This window comes from Mirounga angustirostris, unplaced genomic scaffold (genome assembly GCF_029215605.1).
Source record: "Mirounga angustirostris isolate CCGP_5_RB_7025 unplaced genomic scaffold, mMirAng1.0.hap1 SCAF_5, whole genome shotgun sequence".
In the NCBI taxonomy this organism is placed as follows: Eukaryota; Metazoa; Chordata; class Mammalia; order Carnivora; family Phocidae; genus Mirounga; species Mirounga angustirostris.
Window position 1 is genome coordinate 151,200,529 of NW_026991713.1, and position 17,606 is coordinate 151,218,134.

The 17,606-nt window shown below is 50.7% G+C and overlaps 1 protein-coding gene across 5 annotated transcripts in view; it reads right to left on the reverse strand.

Annotated features, from left to right (window-relative positions):
* Positions 1–17,606, reverse strand: part of PARN (poly(A)-specific ribonuclease) — a 305,400-nt gene that overhangs the window by 131,695 nt on the left and 156,099 nt on the right. Inside the window, exon 24 of one of the 5 annotated variants that reach the window (XM_054507516.2) lies at positions 377–623. The exons of 2 other annotated variants lie outside the window; for them this stretch is intronic. In XM_054507516.2, the coding sequence (XP_054363491.2) occupies positions 463–623 (161 nt within the window). In that variant the 3' untranslated portion in view covers positions 377–462. Of the gene's footprint in view, positions 1–376; positions 624–12,488; positions 13,530–13,549; positions 15,123–17,606 lie in introns of those variants that run through there. 2 more of the 5 variants (XM_054507518.2, XM_064592573.1) reach the window with 2 other exon arrangements.

The window sequence follows — 17,606 nt, forward strand, 5'->3', positions numbered from 1 at the left end:
GGAGAGAAAATTGGGTTGAACTAATGCAATTTTTTTTTTTAATTGGGAACTCTATAAATGCTCCAAATCCTGGGCTCTGCCTCAGCAATAGCAGTGCAGAAAGATGGCAGAGCAGAAAGCTAGGATATCACTCTAGAGGGGTTCACACTGTAAAAGGGGGAACTGGATTACGCCCCTTCCCCCTTTGAAATCTTAGCGCTTTGTGAGCCCACCGGCTGGCTTGGGCAGCTTTGGTTTTGTAGGAGTAGTCATGCTACTGGCTGGATTCGGTGGAATTGGTGGGGGTCTGAACTGTGAGAGGGAGAGGGAGCCTGGGAAAATCACATAACAGACACAACACGACTGCATCTCCTGGAAGACTTTGGTGAGAAGCGTGGGATGTAGACTCTGGGTGGTGGCCCCTCACTAATCACATCTAGCCGACTATAGGTGGGCACTTTATACACTTACCTCGTTTCATCCTCACTGCAGTCCTGTGAGGTAGGCACACGTGGCAGTGACTACTGATTCTTCCAATTCCATCTTCCCTTCCTTCTTCCTCCTAGAACCCTGGGAATGCGTCCACTTCGGGAACTGTATGAGTTGGCTGTTGCCGCGTAACAAATAAGTCCAAAACATAGCAGCTGAAAACAACAAACATTTTGTTTCTGTGGGTCAGTTCTGGGGACTTTCTAGATCAGGTATCTCAAGAAATGGCAGTCAAGATGTCCACCAGGGCTGGAGTCATCTGAAGGCCCAACTGGGAGGATGTTCTTCCAAGCTCACTCGTGAGACTGCTGGATTGAAGACCTCTGGTCCTCACTAGCTGTTGGCCAGAGACATCAGTTCCTTGCCACGTGGGCCTCTCCATAGGACAGCTCACATGTCAGCTGGATTTCCTCAGAGCAAGAGAGGGTACCCAAGATAGAGGCCATCATCTTTTTCTAACCTAATCTCAGAAGTGACCTCTCATCACTTTGGCCAGATTCTATTGATTAGAAGGAAGTTACAAGGTCTAGCCCATACTCAAGGGGAGAGAATTATATAAGGGGGTGAATACCAGGAGGCAGGGATGATTGTGGCCATTTTTATTTTTATTTACTTATTTAGCCAGTTAGTAGGCTCCACACTCACTGTGGAGCCCAGTGTGGGGCTTGAACCCACGACCCTGAGATCAAGACCTGAGCTGAGATCAAGAGTCGGAGGCTGAACTGACTGAGCCACCCAGGCACCCCTGAGGCCATTTTAGAGGCCACCTCCCACAACTACCTTTCCCAGACGCCCTTGCAGCCAGACATGACCACATGACTACATATCAGCCAATGAAATGTAAGTGGAAGTTTTATGGTGGACATCTGGGATGACTTCTAAAAAGGTGAGTCAGGATGCACTTCCTCTTTCTTGCAGACTGGCATGTAATGGCTGGAGCTCTGGCAGCCACCTTGGACTGTGGAATGGAAGCTAGCACAGGGAGGCTGAAGGAGCCCAGGTCCATGATTTCACAGACCCATCCTGCAAGCCTTGACTGCCTGCCTTGGAAGTCTTTTTTTGGTTTTTGTATATATCCTTTTCTTCTTTTTTTAAGTAGGCTCCATGCCCAATGTGGGGCTTGAACCCACAACCCCAAGATCAAGAATCACGTGCTCTACCAACTAAGCAAGCCAGGTGACCCTATATCCTTTTTCTTAATTAAATTTTTTAAAAATTTGATTTGAGTTAAAATACACATAACATAAAATTTCCCATCTTAGCTATTTTTAAGTGTACAGTGCAGTGGTATTAAATACATTCACACTGTTGTGCAGCCACCACCACCATCAATCCCCAGGACTCTTCTCATCTTATAAATCAAACCTCTGTACCCACTGCACACTAACTCCCCATGTACCCTCTCCCCAGCCCCTGTCAACCAGCATCCTCAGATGTCTTTTACAGGAGTGTTTTAAGCCACCGTATTCAGACCTCTATCGCTCACAGCTGAACCAGTCTTCAACACTGCAGTATTATTATCCCCATTGTACAGAGCAGAAAACTGAGGTTCAGAAGCACACAGAACCTATCCAAGGTCCAAAGCAAGTTAAGTAGTGGAGCCTGGGCTTGACTTCTAATTTGTTTCATGACAAAACATGTCCTTTTCTCAATGCTTCTAGAGAGGGATCGGTGGGGGTGGAAATCATTTGAAGTTCTTGCCCCATCTTCTTGACAGTTTTCACCATATGAAGTCAAATGGAAGACAGGAGTGGTATGTGATTGCAACCCGGCCAAACGGTCCCTTTGCTAGGCAGGGAGCAAAGATGGCTGGTTTTATTCATTGTGTTCCCTGTCTCTCCTGTAGGGACACTCAGCAAGGAACACCACGGACCGGGTTTGATTGATGTTTTGGGAGACGTTCCCAATTTCAGAAAAAGCGATAGAGAAGGTTGGAAAGAGCAAGTCTGACCAACAGATGGTCTGTGTTTGAAGCCAGTGCCCCAGGCTGCGGGCCCCACGCAATAACCCCCTCTCAGCGCAGGGACAGGCAGACTCAAACACTCCAAGGCACAAGGCCATGTCTTCTGGAGAAGATCCTAATCAGACTCCCTTCCCTCAGAGTCTGAGGGAAGGCTCTGGCTGACATGAGGCATGCCCGAAGCAGGGAACTCCATTTCAAACCCCAGGACCTGCCAGAGAAAGCCGTCTTCCGTCAACTCAAAGTCTCCACGGCCTTTTCTTGGGTAAGAACTTTCTCCTCCTTTCATTTGCTCCCCCAGGACACACACTGTTAATGAATCTTCCTGGACGAATGGAGAAGGATTTACCACCAGCCTATCAATGAGCCATAGGTCGAAGAGAGCTGCTCAAGGGGCTGAAAAGTCTTGACTTTCTCAAGCTAAGCTGCACCAGTCTGTTTTACTCTTTGCATCAGGCTACGATGAGTCTACACACTGGCAGGCTATTTTCACAGACTGTGGGGTCCTTCCTGTACCAGATATTCCCTGTCCTGGTCAGGGATTTAGGCGGCAAGGGACAGACACATAACTCAAACTGAGATAATCGAGAAGGAGGAGGGAAGTGGCTTAGTGATGGACTTCACTGGAAAGGATGGGGTGGATCCGGCATCAGGAGCAAATGGATCCGGGACCCCCGTGCCGCCATCTATATTCACTCTCAAACGGGGTTATCCTTCTCCACTATTGCAGATGGGTTCTCCCTTGGCACAGGAAAACAGTGCAGCCAGGCCCAGGTCACATTCTTCCAGCACGGTGCCCCAAACAGGCAGGAGACTCTTCCCTGTGACGCCACTGCCCAGGGAGTGATTGGCCCATCCCGGGGAGAGGGGGAGGGCATTCTGCCTGGACAGGCTGGGGTCATGTGCCCACCTCCTGTGCCCTGCTAGGAGGGAGGGGAGCTGTGAAAGGCTGATCCTACCAGAAGTACAGGACAGCTCAAAGAAATGGGGTGCTTCCAGAAAAAAAAAAAAGCAACCCGTTTCCACAACAGTCCAACATTGCAAATCCGTGTAGGAAGGTTTGTGCATGCTTGCAAAACCAAATGCCCTTCTGACCCCGGCTGGCTGCAGATGGACCTCTCAACATGCCGCCACTCCTGAACCAGGTGGGGGGGCTCACTCCTCCTCACCTCCCTCTACCCTGTCTTCCTGTCAGTCTCCCCTCCTCCTCCTACCTGCCTTTGTTTGCATGGGGATCTTTTTCTTTTTCTTTTAAATTTTATTTATTTGACACAGAGAGAGAGACAGTGAGAGAGAGATCACAAGCGGGTGGGGGGAGGTGCAGAGGGAGAGGGAGAAGCAGGCTCCCGGCCTAACAGGGAGCCCGATGTGGGGCTCAATCCCAGGACCCTAGGATCATGACCTGAGCCGAAGGCAGACCCTTAACTGACTGAGCCACCCAGGCGCCCCGTTTGCACGCGGATCTTAACCACCAGCTATCCGGTTCCCAGGGCAGATCCTGCCATTCTCCCTGCAGGCTGCCCCAACTGAGGGTGGGCTTTGTCTGTTGGCAGAGAGGGAATCCCACGTCTAGTCCCCACCTAAGCCTTCCAACAGCTGCCCCTTGTGCCCTCTGAAGACAGAAGAGCTGCCTGTAAGCTGGGCTGCTAACTCCAGGTGACATTCCACCTTTCCACTCCTACCACTAACTCCTAACACAAACCCACATAAGCACATCGACAGCTCATGGCCATAAGGAGAAAAGGGAGGAAAGTGGAGACCCCATCCATCTCCTGTGGATAGAAGGTGCAAGTGGGTCTGATTTGCTTGATAGATCCCAGTTCTAGCCCAGGAGACACAGGATCTACACTCATTTATGGTTTGTTTCCCCCCAAACTGATTGGGCCATAAACTAAAGTGCCCCTTTCCGAGGAGCCCTACTCTACTGTGACCCTGCATGATCTGCTCACAGCAACCTCAGCGTGGCCGGGGAGTCCAGGGCAGGAGAATGTCAAGGGCCACCCAGACAGCACTCGGGCTTGGCTCCACCATGGTGGCGGGTGGTCGATCGACCCTGACAGTGGTCACTGCCACTCCCTCACTCTCCCAAGACAGTGTCCTCTGTGCCCAGGAGGGGAGCATGGAACAGGGAGGTGGCGGTGGCAGGCTTCCAGAGTCAGGATGCACCTCAGGAGTCTATCCTGCCTCATTTCCCTCATCCATGGTCACATCCTAACCCCGCCAGGCTGTGAGGCTGGTGTTTTAAAGGAGGGTCTTCAGACCACCTCGCTGAGCGGTCCCGCCTTTGATCACTGCCAAGGTCAGTGTTTGCTGTCTAGCCACGCTCCCTCCCGCTGCACGTTCTACCCTATTTTCTTAGCCCTGTCACCCATTGGGAGGCAAAGCCGAGAATGAACAGAGCGAAGGGGAGCTGGTCCTGCAGACCCAGGGACGGACGGCAGCCCCTTTCGGTTTCCAGGTGCTGACTTGAAACCTTCCACTGGCCCTGCGTTTCCACTGGCCCCATATGCAAGAATTCACTTTTCAAACGCTGAGCTTTTCTTGCTCTCTCTCCTTGGTGCTGGGGGCTGGAGGGAAGTGAGGGGAGAGGGGGGAGAGGGGCAGAGCCTTCTGAAGTCCCCACTCCAGCTCCCTTCCTCTGCGGAGGGACATTTGCTTCCAAAACTGAGCCATTCCTCGGCACGTCGGTCTATTTTTTGCAGTAGGGCTGGCTGCCCCATAAATAGAACCTCGGGAAAGGGCTCACTGGTTTCCTCTCGGCTTTCTGACACCTCTTCACATTTCAGTTGGCTTCCCTTCCGTGGCCCCAAAACGGAATATTTGGAGTCTCCTCTGTTTTGCTGTGATTGCAGGCACCTCTCGAGGCTCTCCACGGGGATGCCTCCGGGCCAGTGGCGAGCCCGGCCTGGCTCCTCAGGAGTCGCCAGAGCACCAGTGTGGGTCCCAAGCTGTAGGCTCACCCCTCAGTCTGATGGTAAAAGACAAAGCACAGGTGCCTCCCCTCAGTGTCCCTGTCCCCTTGGACCCCTGCCCTCCCAAGCGCCTCTAGCTCCCACCTGTCATTTGAGATAGGATTTGAGAGCTCATTGCACCAAGTGTCATAGAACTCAAGTGATATACCACCGAGATACTTACCTACCAGGGGATGTCTGCAGTCCAGACACTCGAGAAGCTGTCCCTCAGGAGTCAAAGCGAGACACGTAGCAGGAGATAAAAGATCACCTCACTAACCTGCTAGGGATGGTCAACCAGGCCAGAGTGATGTGTGCCCCAGACGGGCTTTGGTGTGTCAAAGCACGAGGCTAACCAGAAGCAGGGGAAAGCCACTTCTCGAGACAGTACAGAGCTTCAGAAGATTCCAGAACAATCACAAACCCAATCATTTGAAAGACTCCACCTTATGTAAGGATCTCAGCTCCTTCTTTCAAGCCGTGGGGCCATGGAGAGCTCATTCTCTCTGGCTCACCCACTGGCTTCAAAGTTTAGTTCTGCCTCTTACAAGCTGTGTGACCTTAGGCTGTTTCTGAAGTGCCTGAAGCCTTCCTTTTCCCCTCCCAAGGGAATAAAAGGCTAATAATAATAATAATGCACCTGGCACATAATAAACCTCTAAGTACTAATGACAAGTGCCTACAAGAGCTAGACCCTTAACGTGAGAGTAACATTCTCCACATGGTTCTAATTATGCCCCTAAAGATGCGAACCAGCTAAGAGGTGAAGACTTCTAACGCCAACTAGAGATGGAAATGACCTTGCCCTTGGATTTGCTCCCAGCCCTCGCTGATTTGGTTTATAAAGTGTGTGCATTTCCCCTGCAGTGGATGCAGCTTTCCCAAGACCGGTGGCTCCCAGACCTGAGCAGACACCAGAAATACCCAGAGGGCTTGTTTCCAGACAGCTGGGCCCTGCCCCTGGAGTTTGTGACTCAGTAGGACTGGGGTGAGGTCCAAGAATGTGCATTTCTAACAAGTTCTCAGGTGATGCTGATGCTGCTGGGAACAGAGAGCTTCAAAGACCAGGGCGTGTCTTCCCGCTCTGGGCGACCCCAGGGCTGCGTAAGTGAAATGACTGGCTGGCCCACCAGGCTGGTGGGCGTTCTGGACACCACTGCTCTGAATGCGAAGCATGGAAATCGCTTTGGCCATACATATGCAGAGCCTTTATGAGGCTTCTTCTCCCCGATGCTGTAATCCCCTTTCTGGGAAGCTGTCCCTTAATAACTTGTCTGAGAGGGCGCCTGGGTGGCTCAGTCGGTTAAGCGACTGCCTTCGGCTCAGGTCATGATCCTGGAATCCCTGGATCGAGTCCCGCATCGGGCTTCCTGCTCGGCAGGGAGTCTGCTTCTCCCTCTGACCCTCCCCTCTCTCATGTGCTCTCTCTCATTCTCTCTCAAATAAATAAAATAAAATCTTAAAAAAAAAAAGAACTTGTCTGAGATATGGACAAAGCCTTATGATCACCTGTGGCTTTGAGAAGGAGAAGGCGACAGGTCTGTGTTGAACTCTCTATACCTGGAGCTGGGGATGGATGGAAGAGGGGTGAAAAGGGGGGGGAAATCTGGCCACACCCCAGTGCACTGACTCTGGGCACAAACAAGCCATGCACGGATGAGATGGCCACCCCGAGTCCCTCGGCACGTGTACGGCTGTCATTTCGTCATCCTCCTTCCACGCGATGCCCTTCATACAGACATACGGCAGTGCCAAGTCTTGGCTAGGCACATGGGCTCTGAAGTCACACATCGTGGGTTCAAATTCCAACTCTGCCACTCCAGGACAAGTTACCCAACTGGCCTGGACCTCGGTTCCATCTTCAAGGGAGCATAAGGCACCTACCTACATGTCAAAACACCACAAGCACTTAGAAGAGTATGCTCTCGGGTGCCTGGGTGGCTCAGTCGTTGAGCGTCTGCCTTCGGCTCAGGTCATGATCCCAGGGTCCTGGGATCGAGCCCCGCATCGGGCTCCCTGCTCCGTGGGAAGCCTGCTTCTCCCTCTCCCACTCCCCCTGCTTGTGTTCCCTCTTGCTGTGTCTCTCTCTGTCAAATAAATAAAATCTTTTTTTTTTTTAAAAAGGAGAGTATGCTCTCATATACATGTCCCGTTACTATTACAGAAAACCAGAGTGGGGTAGGAAGAAAATTCACTTTCAAAAAGCCAGAACTGAGTACTCGAGTAAGAGCTGACTTTGAAATGGAAAGTTCTGGAGAGCAGGGGTTATGTGTTTCCAAGGAGGAGACTCTGGGTTTTTCCCAGTGTAAGTGAATGATGGCAGCCAATTGGGCAAAGACCTGTTATCGGGGAGGGGGTTGGTGGTGGTCCAGCCTGACACACAGGAGACTGAAACTGAACTGCCATCCTGGTCCTGGTGGTAAGCTCGGGTCTGGGCAATCCCCCGGTGTAGACGCTGTGCCCCGCAGCAGGCTGCCTTGAGTGTGTGGCTTCTCAAGCTCGGGTGTCCATGGAAAGACTTCCAAGTCTAAGTGGGAGGGAGTAGATTTCAAGGGGAGACATTGAAGGCTCTGAGGCTCCATGAGGTGGGGCGCACCTAATTCACACCCCATGCAAGAGCAGGTGCAGATGGACCATGCAGAATGCTGGGGGTTGTAAAACCGAAACACCCCCAAGGAACCTCCATTTCCCCCCACACAGACGCAGCCTTTGAACGTGGACACAAGCCTAAGCTCCTGGGCCACGATCATTTGTCAAGGTGACTTGTAGGCACAGCGCCCCATTCAACAAATGGAAGACAAACTGCCGGGTCAGATCAGCCCTTCCTGAGTCAAAGGAACGGTGCTGGGTTTCCAGATTCTGGGGGTTGAGAATAAGAAGCCGGGCCCACAGGGCTCCTGCGTGTGCACGAGGCACACACACAGGCCAGGTTCTCTGGCTCCAAGCTTTCTGGTCTAATATTTCCCCGTGTTCTCACTTAAAAGAAATAGGCATGGAGGTTCAACCTCCTTTCTTCTGAAACACAATTTAAAGAAGACCGCCCCCCCCAAATAAAAAGAAAAAAAGAGGGAGGCTCTTTCTTTTAAATTATCCCTCCTCTTTTGACAGGACTGTCTTGTCTAAACCATTTCCATTTTCAACACCCCTCTCAGCTTTTGGGAATGTTTCCAGCAGGCACAGCCACACCGAACGCTTTCTCAAGGCCAGGTCCACAGCTGGGCCGAAAGCGAAGGGGCTGAGAGGCAAGCGGCAGAAGACAGACTGAACCGCTCTCATCGGGGACCAGATGACTCGGGAGGACAGGGTGGCCCGCAACCCAGGGAAACACGACCTGGCCTCCACGGATCTTATTTCCCCTCCTCAACAAAACCAGACGCATCGATTTACCCCATGAATCATTTGGGGGGAGAAAAGATTTCAACTGAAGTCATGAAACTTAAGTCGTGAGATTAAAAAAAAAAGAAAAGATGGCACTATTTTTAACACTCACTAGTTTCCTGGGTCAGGAGTGAGTGGCCCGGCCTCAGCAGGAACCAAGGGTCAGGGCATGTTCCCCTCCGCGTCAAGAGAAGGGCTGCAAGACGCCCAAGTGGGAAGGGCACACGCAGAAAGGATGAGCCCCTCTCTGTGCTGCTGTTTGGCCAGAGTAACAGCTCCCTTTAAAAGTACACACACCGGGGCGCCTGGCTGGCTCTGTTAAGTGTCTGACATCTGTCCAGGTCATGATCTCAGGGTCCTGGGGTTGAGCCCCGTGTCGGGCTCAGTGGAGAGTGGGCTTGATGATTCTCTCTCTCTCTCCCTTTGCCCCTCTCCCCCCCTAAAATAAATAAATCTTCAACAAGATAAAAAAAAATAAAAGCACACACACCAAGACCCACCCCCGTTATTAGGTCAACAGATTTTTGTGCAAGGCTCCAAAGCAATACAATTGGAAAGGTCTTCTTCACAAATGGTGCTGGAATAACTGGATATCCATGTGGAATAAAGGGACTTCAACTGCCTCCTCAGGCCATACATGCAAAAATTAACTCAACATGGATCGCAGACTGACTCACAAACCCCGGAACTCCAAAGCTTCTACACGAAACATGAAAGGGTATCTTTACATGTGGGTTTCTTAGGAAGGACAGAAATATGGCACGGCATCCCCATAGATGGGTTCCAAGAAGGAAGGGAAAAAATGTACAAAATAGACTTCATTAAAACTAAAACTCATGGGACGCCTGGGTGGCTCAGTCGGTTAAGCGTCTGCCTTTGGCTCAGGTCATGATCCCAGGGTCCTGGGATCGAACCCCGCATCGGGCTCCCTGCTCGGCGGGAAGCCTGCTTCTCCCTCTCCCGCTCCCCCTGCTTGTGTTCCCTCTCTCGCTGTGTCTCTCTCTGTCAAATAAATAAATAAAATCTTAAAAAAAAAAAAAAAAAGAAAACTAAAATATAAACGAGTTTCTGGGAGAGTGGATCCTGAATGTTCTCACCACCAAAAAAAAAAAGTGATCATGTGATGTGATGATCCTGTTGGCTATCACTATGGTGGTTATATTTTTGCAGTGCATGAGTGTATCAGGTTAACACACTGTACATGTTAAACTTACATAACGTTACAGGTTAACTGTATCTCAGTGAAGGCTGGAAGAAAAAAAAAAACAAGCAAGTCAGAGTGGGACTAAAGGTTTGCAAAGTAATTATCACACAAAGGTGTCTGAATATATAATGAGCATCTACAACTTAATAACAGAGACACAACCCAAGAAAATACAAGCAAGAGAACCGAACAGGTAATTCACAGAGGAACATATACAAATGGCCAATAACCATATCATCATCCATCATCACAGAAATGCAAAGGAAAACTGCAATGAGATACATTATATACCCACCAGGACAGGCAGCTCAAGACAGATGACACCAAATATGCCAAGGACGGAAGCTACTGGAACTCTCCTACGTTGTTGGTGAGAGTGTAAATGGTATGACCACTTTGGAAAAAGACCTGGGAATTTCTAGAACGTACCCAGCAGGTTTATTCATAGTAGCCCCAAACTGGGAACAGCCCAAGTGTCCATCAGTTGGGAGAATGGATAAACTGACTATGATATATGCATGCTGGGCCACCAAAAAAAAAGAGAACTTTCGACACACACAACAGCATGAATCTCAAAAACATTATGCTGAGAGAAAGAGGCCTCACCAGAGAGCATGCACTTCATGATTCTATTTCCATGAAGTTCTAGAACAGGTCAAACTGATCTGTGGTGAAAAACATGCAGGCTGGTGGTTGCCTCTGGGGGGACGGGTGGGGTGGCAGTGGGGTTAGGGTTGACTGCAAAGAGGCAGAAGAGAATATTCTGGGGGTGATGGTGATGTTCTGTACCTTGACAGTTCATTTTGCATTTGTCAGAACTTCTTAATTGGTACATTTAAGATTTAAGCATTTCACTATAAATTTTATTCCCACGGACCCCCACCAATAAACTAATATTAAACTCTGGCTAATGACACAAATGCTGAAGTATGTGGTACAGGGAGTACACCCGTGTTTACGACTTCCTTAGAAATAAATCACAAGGTAAGCTGAATTGATGGATGGAGGGATGGCTGGTTATGTAATAATGCAACTATAGCAAAATGCGGGCTTGGCAATCTGGGGGTGCTGGTAAATGGGTGTTCACTGTTCACTGAACAATTCTTACAACTTCTCTGCATGTTTGACATTTTTCACAATAAAATGTTGGGGGCGTTGGTGAATACAAAACTATAAAAAAGGACAGAGCACAGCACTCGGTCTCCACCCCAGCTCTGAAATCAGAGGACAACAGAACGATTTGCAGGGAAACACCGAGGTCCCCACAGCCCCATCATCAACATATGTCCCTGGGCCTCTGTATCAAAAAGCCAAAGCACCATCCTAGGGTTTTATGCCCAAAGAGACGTCAAGAAAGCCTGTGTGTATGTGCGGAGAGAGTTGACAGCCAACCCACTTTAACCATTTTAAGTCATTTGATCCAGTTGGGAAGAAAATGGGGGTGTGGACACGGATGAGGGGTCCCCCAGGTAATTAATTCTAAGCCCAGTCCCAAGTGACTATACCTGTATCAGCTCCAGTTGACAAAAGAAGGTACAAACGGGGTTTCAGATCAAAAGGGTGATCTTCAACTATAACTGCAATTTATTGGGCGCTCGTGTATGCTGGGCATTTTATATAATCTCGTTTAGTCCTTGCAACGACCCTATGGGGTGGGTTTATCGTCCTGGTTTCATGATTGAGGAAACAGAGGCTCGGAGAGGGTAAATGATGTGTCCGAGAACCCCCAGCTGGAGCTGGGATGCCAAGAAGTCTCCTTTCCAGAAAGTCCTCCTCCCCCTGAGCCCCTCCCTGGACCAGAAGACAAAGGGGTGCAACCTGTGTGTGTCTATAAAGCTTTCTGAGCAGGGAGAATTGGGCTTCAGGGGACAATGTGGAATTTCATTCCCTTAGGGCAAGAGGCCCCACCCCTCTCCCACTGCAGCCCTGCACCACACAGAAGGTGGTGGAACACTAGAGGCTCTGCGTCTCCATGCAGGGTGCAGTGCCCCCATGTCTACCCGTAGGTTTCAGGTGACTCAGCACCGTCCAGCAATGCCCTGTAACCCCCAGCCTTTGTCTGTCTGACTCCACCTCCCTGCGCACCACCCCACGGAGCTGTGAGCAGGGACAGCTCTGGAAGGGGTGGGAGCTCATTCCCGACGGGTTGGCTTTGTAACTCTGTCACAGACAGCTTGGCCAGGGGGAGGAGGGGAAGTGGTCAGAGGCCCATAACTGGGAAAAGTGAGTGTCTCATTCACCCGAATTCCCATGCCACCACGGATTCCGAAGGGCTCCATTCCGCCCACCACGATAGAGATGCGGACCCTCCTCCTACGCAGCCATTTTCCACGGGGCTCAACTCCAGCTCTGAGCATCTGACTCATTCATGCAGGTATAGGGGTCAGAGGTTAAAAAAAGAGGAAGAAAGAAAAATCCATAAACACCAGGCTTCGTGACTTACCAGAGCTTTTCAGGGGTGATCTTTTGAGAGAAACATATCTACGTAAAGATCAAATACGTCATTCACTTACAAAAGAAGAAAAAGGAAAAAAACCCCAGAATCCTATGAAAATTCCTTTAATTTTCATCTTTTGGAAATACATGTTTCGTTTTTTATTGATCTATGATACAAAAAAATGTTCAATATCTAACAATGATCTCTATGAAGCGGATCTCCTGAAAGCAGATCCGTGAAATTCTGTGGCTGCTGGGATCGGCGTCAACAGAAAAAGGGCTGGTACGCGTCCTTTGTGGTTGCACATGCCGCCTCACCCCCAGACACACACTCAGACAGGCAGGCAGAGACGCGGGGCAGGGGGCACAGTACTAGGGTAAAAAGAGAAGGTAACTTTTCGTACTCGTACAGTCCGCCGTGAGAAACTCACACCTTGGGGGAGAGGGACTCTAAGTCAATACGGCCCCAAGGCCAAGGCAGAGGTGAGGGAAGCTCCTTCACGGGTGGACAGCGGGAGACCGTTTCCTTCTGGAAACACAGGCTTGAGCGCTCCGTATTTTCAGGCAGCCGCAGTGGGAAGCGGGCAGATGTGAGCGGGCTCTCCAAGCCATCGGGAGACAAGCCGCGGGCCACGGAGGCCCCCGAATCCGAAGAGAACCCCTCGGAGCAGGAGAGATTTCAACCCCAAACTCATGATCACAGCGCCCAAGAACGTCGGCGGTTTGCTGGGCTCACAGCCCATGTTCCCCGCCGGGTGGATTCTGAAACACGCGAAAATTCACGACAGGAAGGGCTGCGCGCAAGCGACAAGTGATCAGCTGGTTAATAGTGTGCACGTTCACGACCGTCTACAACTGTGCTGAGTGGCAGCAGTTTACATTGAAAGGGAAGAAAAGAGACTCAGCCGCAAAAATAAAAACTGGGTGGTGGTGGTGGTTTTTCCCCCCCAGGACACACACTTGGTTTCCAACCCCTCCCACACCACATTTTATTAAATTAAATACAGTATGGCTTCCGAATGTGCCGGCTGCTTCCGCCTCAGCCACAGCACCAGCGATGTGTCTCCCTCAGGCCTCGGTTACCACGTGTCGGGCACCTCGAAGAGCTTGGCAGGGCTGTCAGGAATGCCTCCTGGGGGCGGGGGGGGGTGGACAAAACAAAACGCGGTGAACAAGGAGAGGACAGCACCCGGGGGACTGAGCGACCAGCGCGCCCACTGCAGACAGGGCCGGGCTGGGCAGAGCACGTCCACAGACGGGCCCTGTCCACGGGCAGCAGGGCCCAGCAGACGGGGGCGACCCCACCAAAACACCCCACAGAGGATCAGTGACCTGCCTCCCTGCTTGGATGCCTCTGTTTACTTCACAGGGGTTAAAATGTGGATGCACACATCTCTCTCTCGGGGGGCACACACTGTGTCCTTTGCTAGCCACCACACTGGGCACTCCCTTCAGTTTTTTTTTTTTTTTTTTTAATTAAGAAAGCTCTACGCCCAACGTGGGGCTTGAACTCACGACCCCAAGACCAAGAGTCACATGCTCCACTGATTGAGCCAGCCAGGTGTCCCTCAGTTCATTTAATCTTCATAAAAGCCCAGCGCAGTGTGGGGCGCCTGTGGGGGGGTACGGTCAGTTACGCATCTGACTCTTGTTCTCAGCTCAGGGCGTGATCTCAGGTTCGGGAGATCGAGCCCCACATTCGGCTCCACGCTCAGCACAGAGTCTGCCTCAGAGTCTCTCTCCCTTTCTCCGCCCCTCCCACTTGTGCTCGCTCGCTCTCTTTCAAATTCATAAACTAATTAAAAGAAAGAACCCAGCATAGTGGTATCAAGATGCAAGAACAGGCTCAGGGTGGCCAGGTAAGGTGACCCATCTCACACAGCCAGCACGTGGCTGAGGTGGAACTGGATCCTTCCACAGATCTAGAGCCCTGTCGCGTCCCACGACACCAGGTTTCTCTGTGCTGGGAGCTCTGTACCAGCACCCAGAAGAGAAACCCAACAGGCTGGTGGCTTTTTTAGAGAAGCTGACCAGTGGGGGTTCAGAGACACCCCCCACCCCACTCCCCCCAAAGGGGCCCAAGTAGAAGCATGCAGCTGTTTCAGAGTTCAGCAACACTGGCTAAGCGTTGATGGGCCTCTTCGGATACAAACAGCTTCGCCCAGAAGCTGGAAGCCCTTCTCTGATTCATGCCACTCTCTGTAACGGCTGCAGCAACAGTCGGGTTGGGGCCTGGACCAGCCGTGTCCGGAGCCGAGCAAAGGGGAACTAAGTCAGGGAAGAGCGTGGCCATGATGGAAAGCATGACAGACCAGGCGCTCCTGCATTGGTGGTGGCATGCATGACTCAAGCAGGGCTGGCAGGGAAAACCGGCAAAGCTAACCCCAGCTGCTAACACTCCAAGATTCCAAAAGGGGAGAGGGCGCGGCCGCTGCCTAAAATGGTAACTTTTAAAACCGGAGGAGGTGCAAGGTCCTGCAAAGTAGGAAATCACTCAGCTCGGAGCGGCCACCTCAACGGCAGGAATGTCTAAAGATAACTAGGTCTGAACACACGAAATAACACGGGATTTCAGCCAACACGAGAATTCCCCCACTGGTGATCTTTTATTGAGATGAAGTCCAGACGGAGAGGATGAGAAGACTGGGAGAGGGATACTTGGGAGGCTTCTGCCCCGGGTCTCATCGCTGTGTTGGCACTCCCAGCAAAGACTGTAAGGCCACTCCTGAGAAGTGAAGATGGACAGGAGATGATCCCCGTGACAGACGCCCAGGATCCACTTAGGTTATTAAAGAACAACACACACACACACACACACACACACTCCCCTCCCCAGAGCAAGGAAATGCTGCAGCTGGGCCGTGAAGAGACATCACTAGCCTGACCTTCTCAGTCACACACATTCATACAATACCCAATTGTAGGGAGGAAAAGAAACATCCAGAAGGGCATTTTTATAATACACATATCAGAGAAACATCACAGCAGCCAATAAGCCATTTTATAGGTCCTTTTTTTTTTTTTTTAAGATTTTACTTTTAATTATTTGAGAGAAAGAGAGCATGAGTGGAGAGGGGGAGGTGCAGAGGGAGAGGGAGAAGCAGGTTCCCCGCTGAGCAGGGAGCCCGACGCGGGGCTCGATCCCAGGACCCCGAGATCATGACCTGAGCCGAAGCCTGAGCCACCCAGATGCCCCGCCAATTAGCCATTTTAAAGGTAAAAGCCACATGCCGAGTGTGGGGAACTGAAATAAATTCAAACTCGCCGTGAGGGAAATCAAACAAGCAAGAAAGCTAACCGGCTGAAAGCAACTATGTTGCCATACTTCTGACAGCACCTGCTGCCGGCTGGATGGGCCATGTGTGCCTGTGGCGGCAGGCCAGCAGACACACAGGAAGTGACTCGGTGAAGAGCTGGTGAGAAATAGTGGAATAAGCAAAAGCTTTGCCTGAGCAAGCCTGGCCGGGCCCTCTGACGGGCTGTATGGCTCTAAACAACGCTCCCTGGCTCATCTAGCCGCTGGACTGAATACTACTTTCTGCTGCACACGCCCGCCCTGGTACAGCCGAGTTCCCGGCACACAGCAAGTTTTCCATGTACGTCCCCATATGAGGAAGGTGGCCCTACACTGAACACGGTTGTTCCCCAGGAAGCCGACAGCCCGCAGTCAAGAAGACCCTAGTTTTCACGGCCTAGAATGTGCAGCTGCTGAGCAGCAATGATGTGTCCAGAGGAACCAGAATTTTAGGAACCATCTAAAGGAGACTTAGACCAGAGGGGGCTGGAGGTCACTGCTGGTGTTTTTTCTAGCACTTTCTGGAAAAGGAGTGCTGTAGACCGAAGGATCAGTCTCAAAGCTAGCGGATAAGGAGCTAGGTCAGTGTTCCAGGGAGCTCATTTTCACAGCTCTGTTTTACCTGAGCGCAAAGAATTCTTCTGGAACAATTTTCTTTTTAAACAAATATTTCAGGACGTCGGCTTCCTGTTAGGATGGATCTCAATGCGTACGCTGCACCATATGCGAAAATTAACTCAAAATGGACTGTACAGGGACGCCTAGGTGGTTCAGTTGGTTGGGCGTCTGCCTTCGGCTCAGGTCATGACCCCAGGGTCCTGGGACTGAGTCCCACATTGGGCTCCCTGCTCGGCGGGGAGCCTGCTTCTCCCTCTCCTCCCTGCTTGTGCTCTCTCTCGCTATCTGTCTCTCTCTCTCAAATAAATAAAACCTTTAAAAAAAAATGGACTGTACATCTAAATGTAAAACCTAAAACCACAAAACTTCTAGAAAAAAACACAGGAGAGGGGCGCTGGGTGGCTCAAGTGCTTAAGCGTCTGCCTTCGGCTCAGGTCACAATCCCAGGGTCCTGGGATTGAGCCCCGCATCGGGCTCCCTGCTCGGCGGGAAGCCTGCTTCTCCCTCTCCCACTCCCCCAGCTTGTGTTCCCTCTCTCGCTGTCTCTCTCTCTGTCAAATAAATAAATAAAATCTTTAAAAAAAAAAAAAACAAAAAACACAGGAGAAAATCTTTGTAAATCTGGAGTCAAGCAAAGATTGCTTAGATGTGACACCAAAGGCATAATCCAAGAAAAAAAATGATAAATTGGATTTCAGTAAAATTTTAAACTTCTACTATTTGAAAGTTACTATTAAGAAAATGAAAAGAGGGGTGCCTGGGTGGTTCAGTCGTTAAGCGTCTGCCTTTGGCTCAGGTCATGATCCCAGGGTCCTGGGATTGAGCCCCGCATTGGGCTCCCTGCTCAGCGGAGAGCCTGCTTCTCCCTCTCCCACTCCCCCTGCTTGTGTTCCCTCTTTCGCTGTCTCCCTCTCTCTCTCTGTCAAAATAAATAAATAAAATCTTTAAAAAAAAAAAAAAGAAAGAAAAGAAAAGCAGAATCTGGAAGAATGTTTAAAACACCCAAAAGGACTTGTATTCAGAATATACAAAGAACTCTCAACACTCGAGGAGTAGAAAACAAACAACCCAATGAAAAAAATGGGCAAAAGATTTGAAAAGACATTCCGCCGAAGAAGAGATCTGGATGGGAAATAATCACACAAAGGATGCTCAGCGTCCTTAGTCCCTGCCATCCGAGGCACTACGGACAGGCCCGCTGGAATGGCTACCAAGGACCGGACCAGTACCGGTGAAGGCGCAGAAGCACTGGAAGCCTCACTGGCCGACGCCAGGAACGCACAATGGCACAGCCGC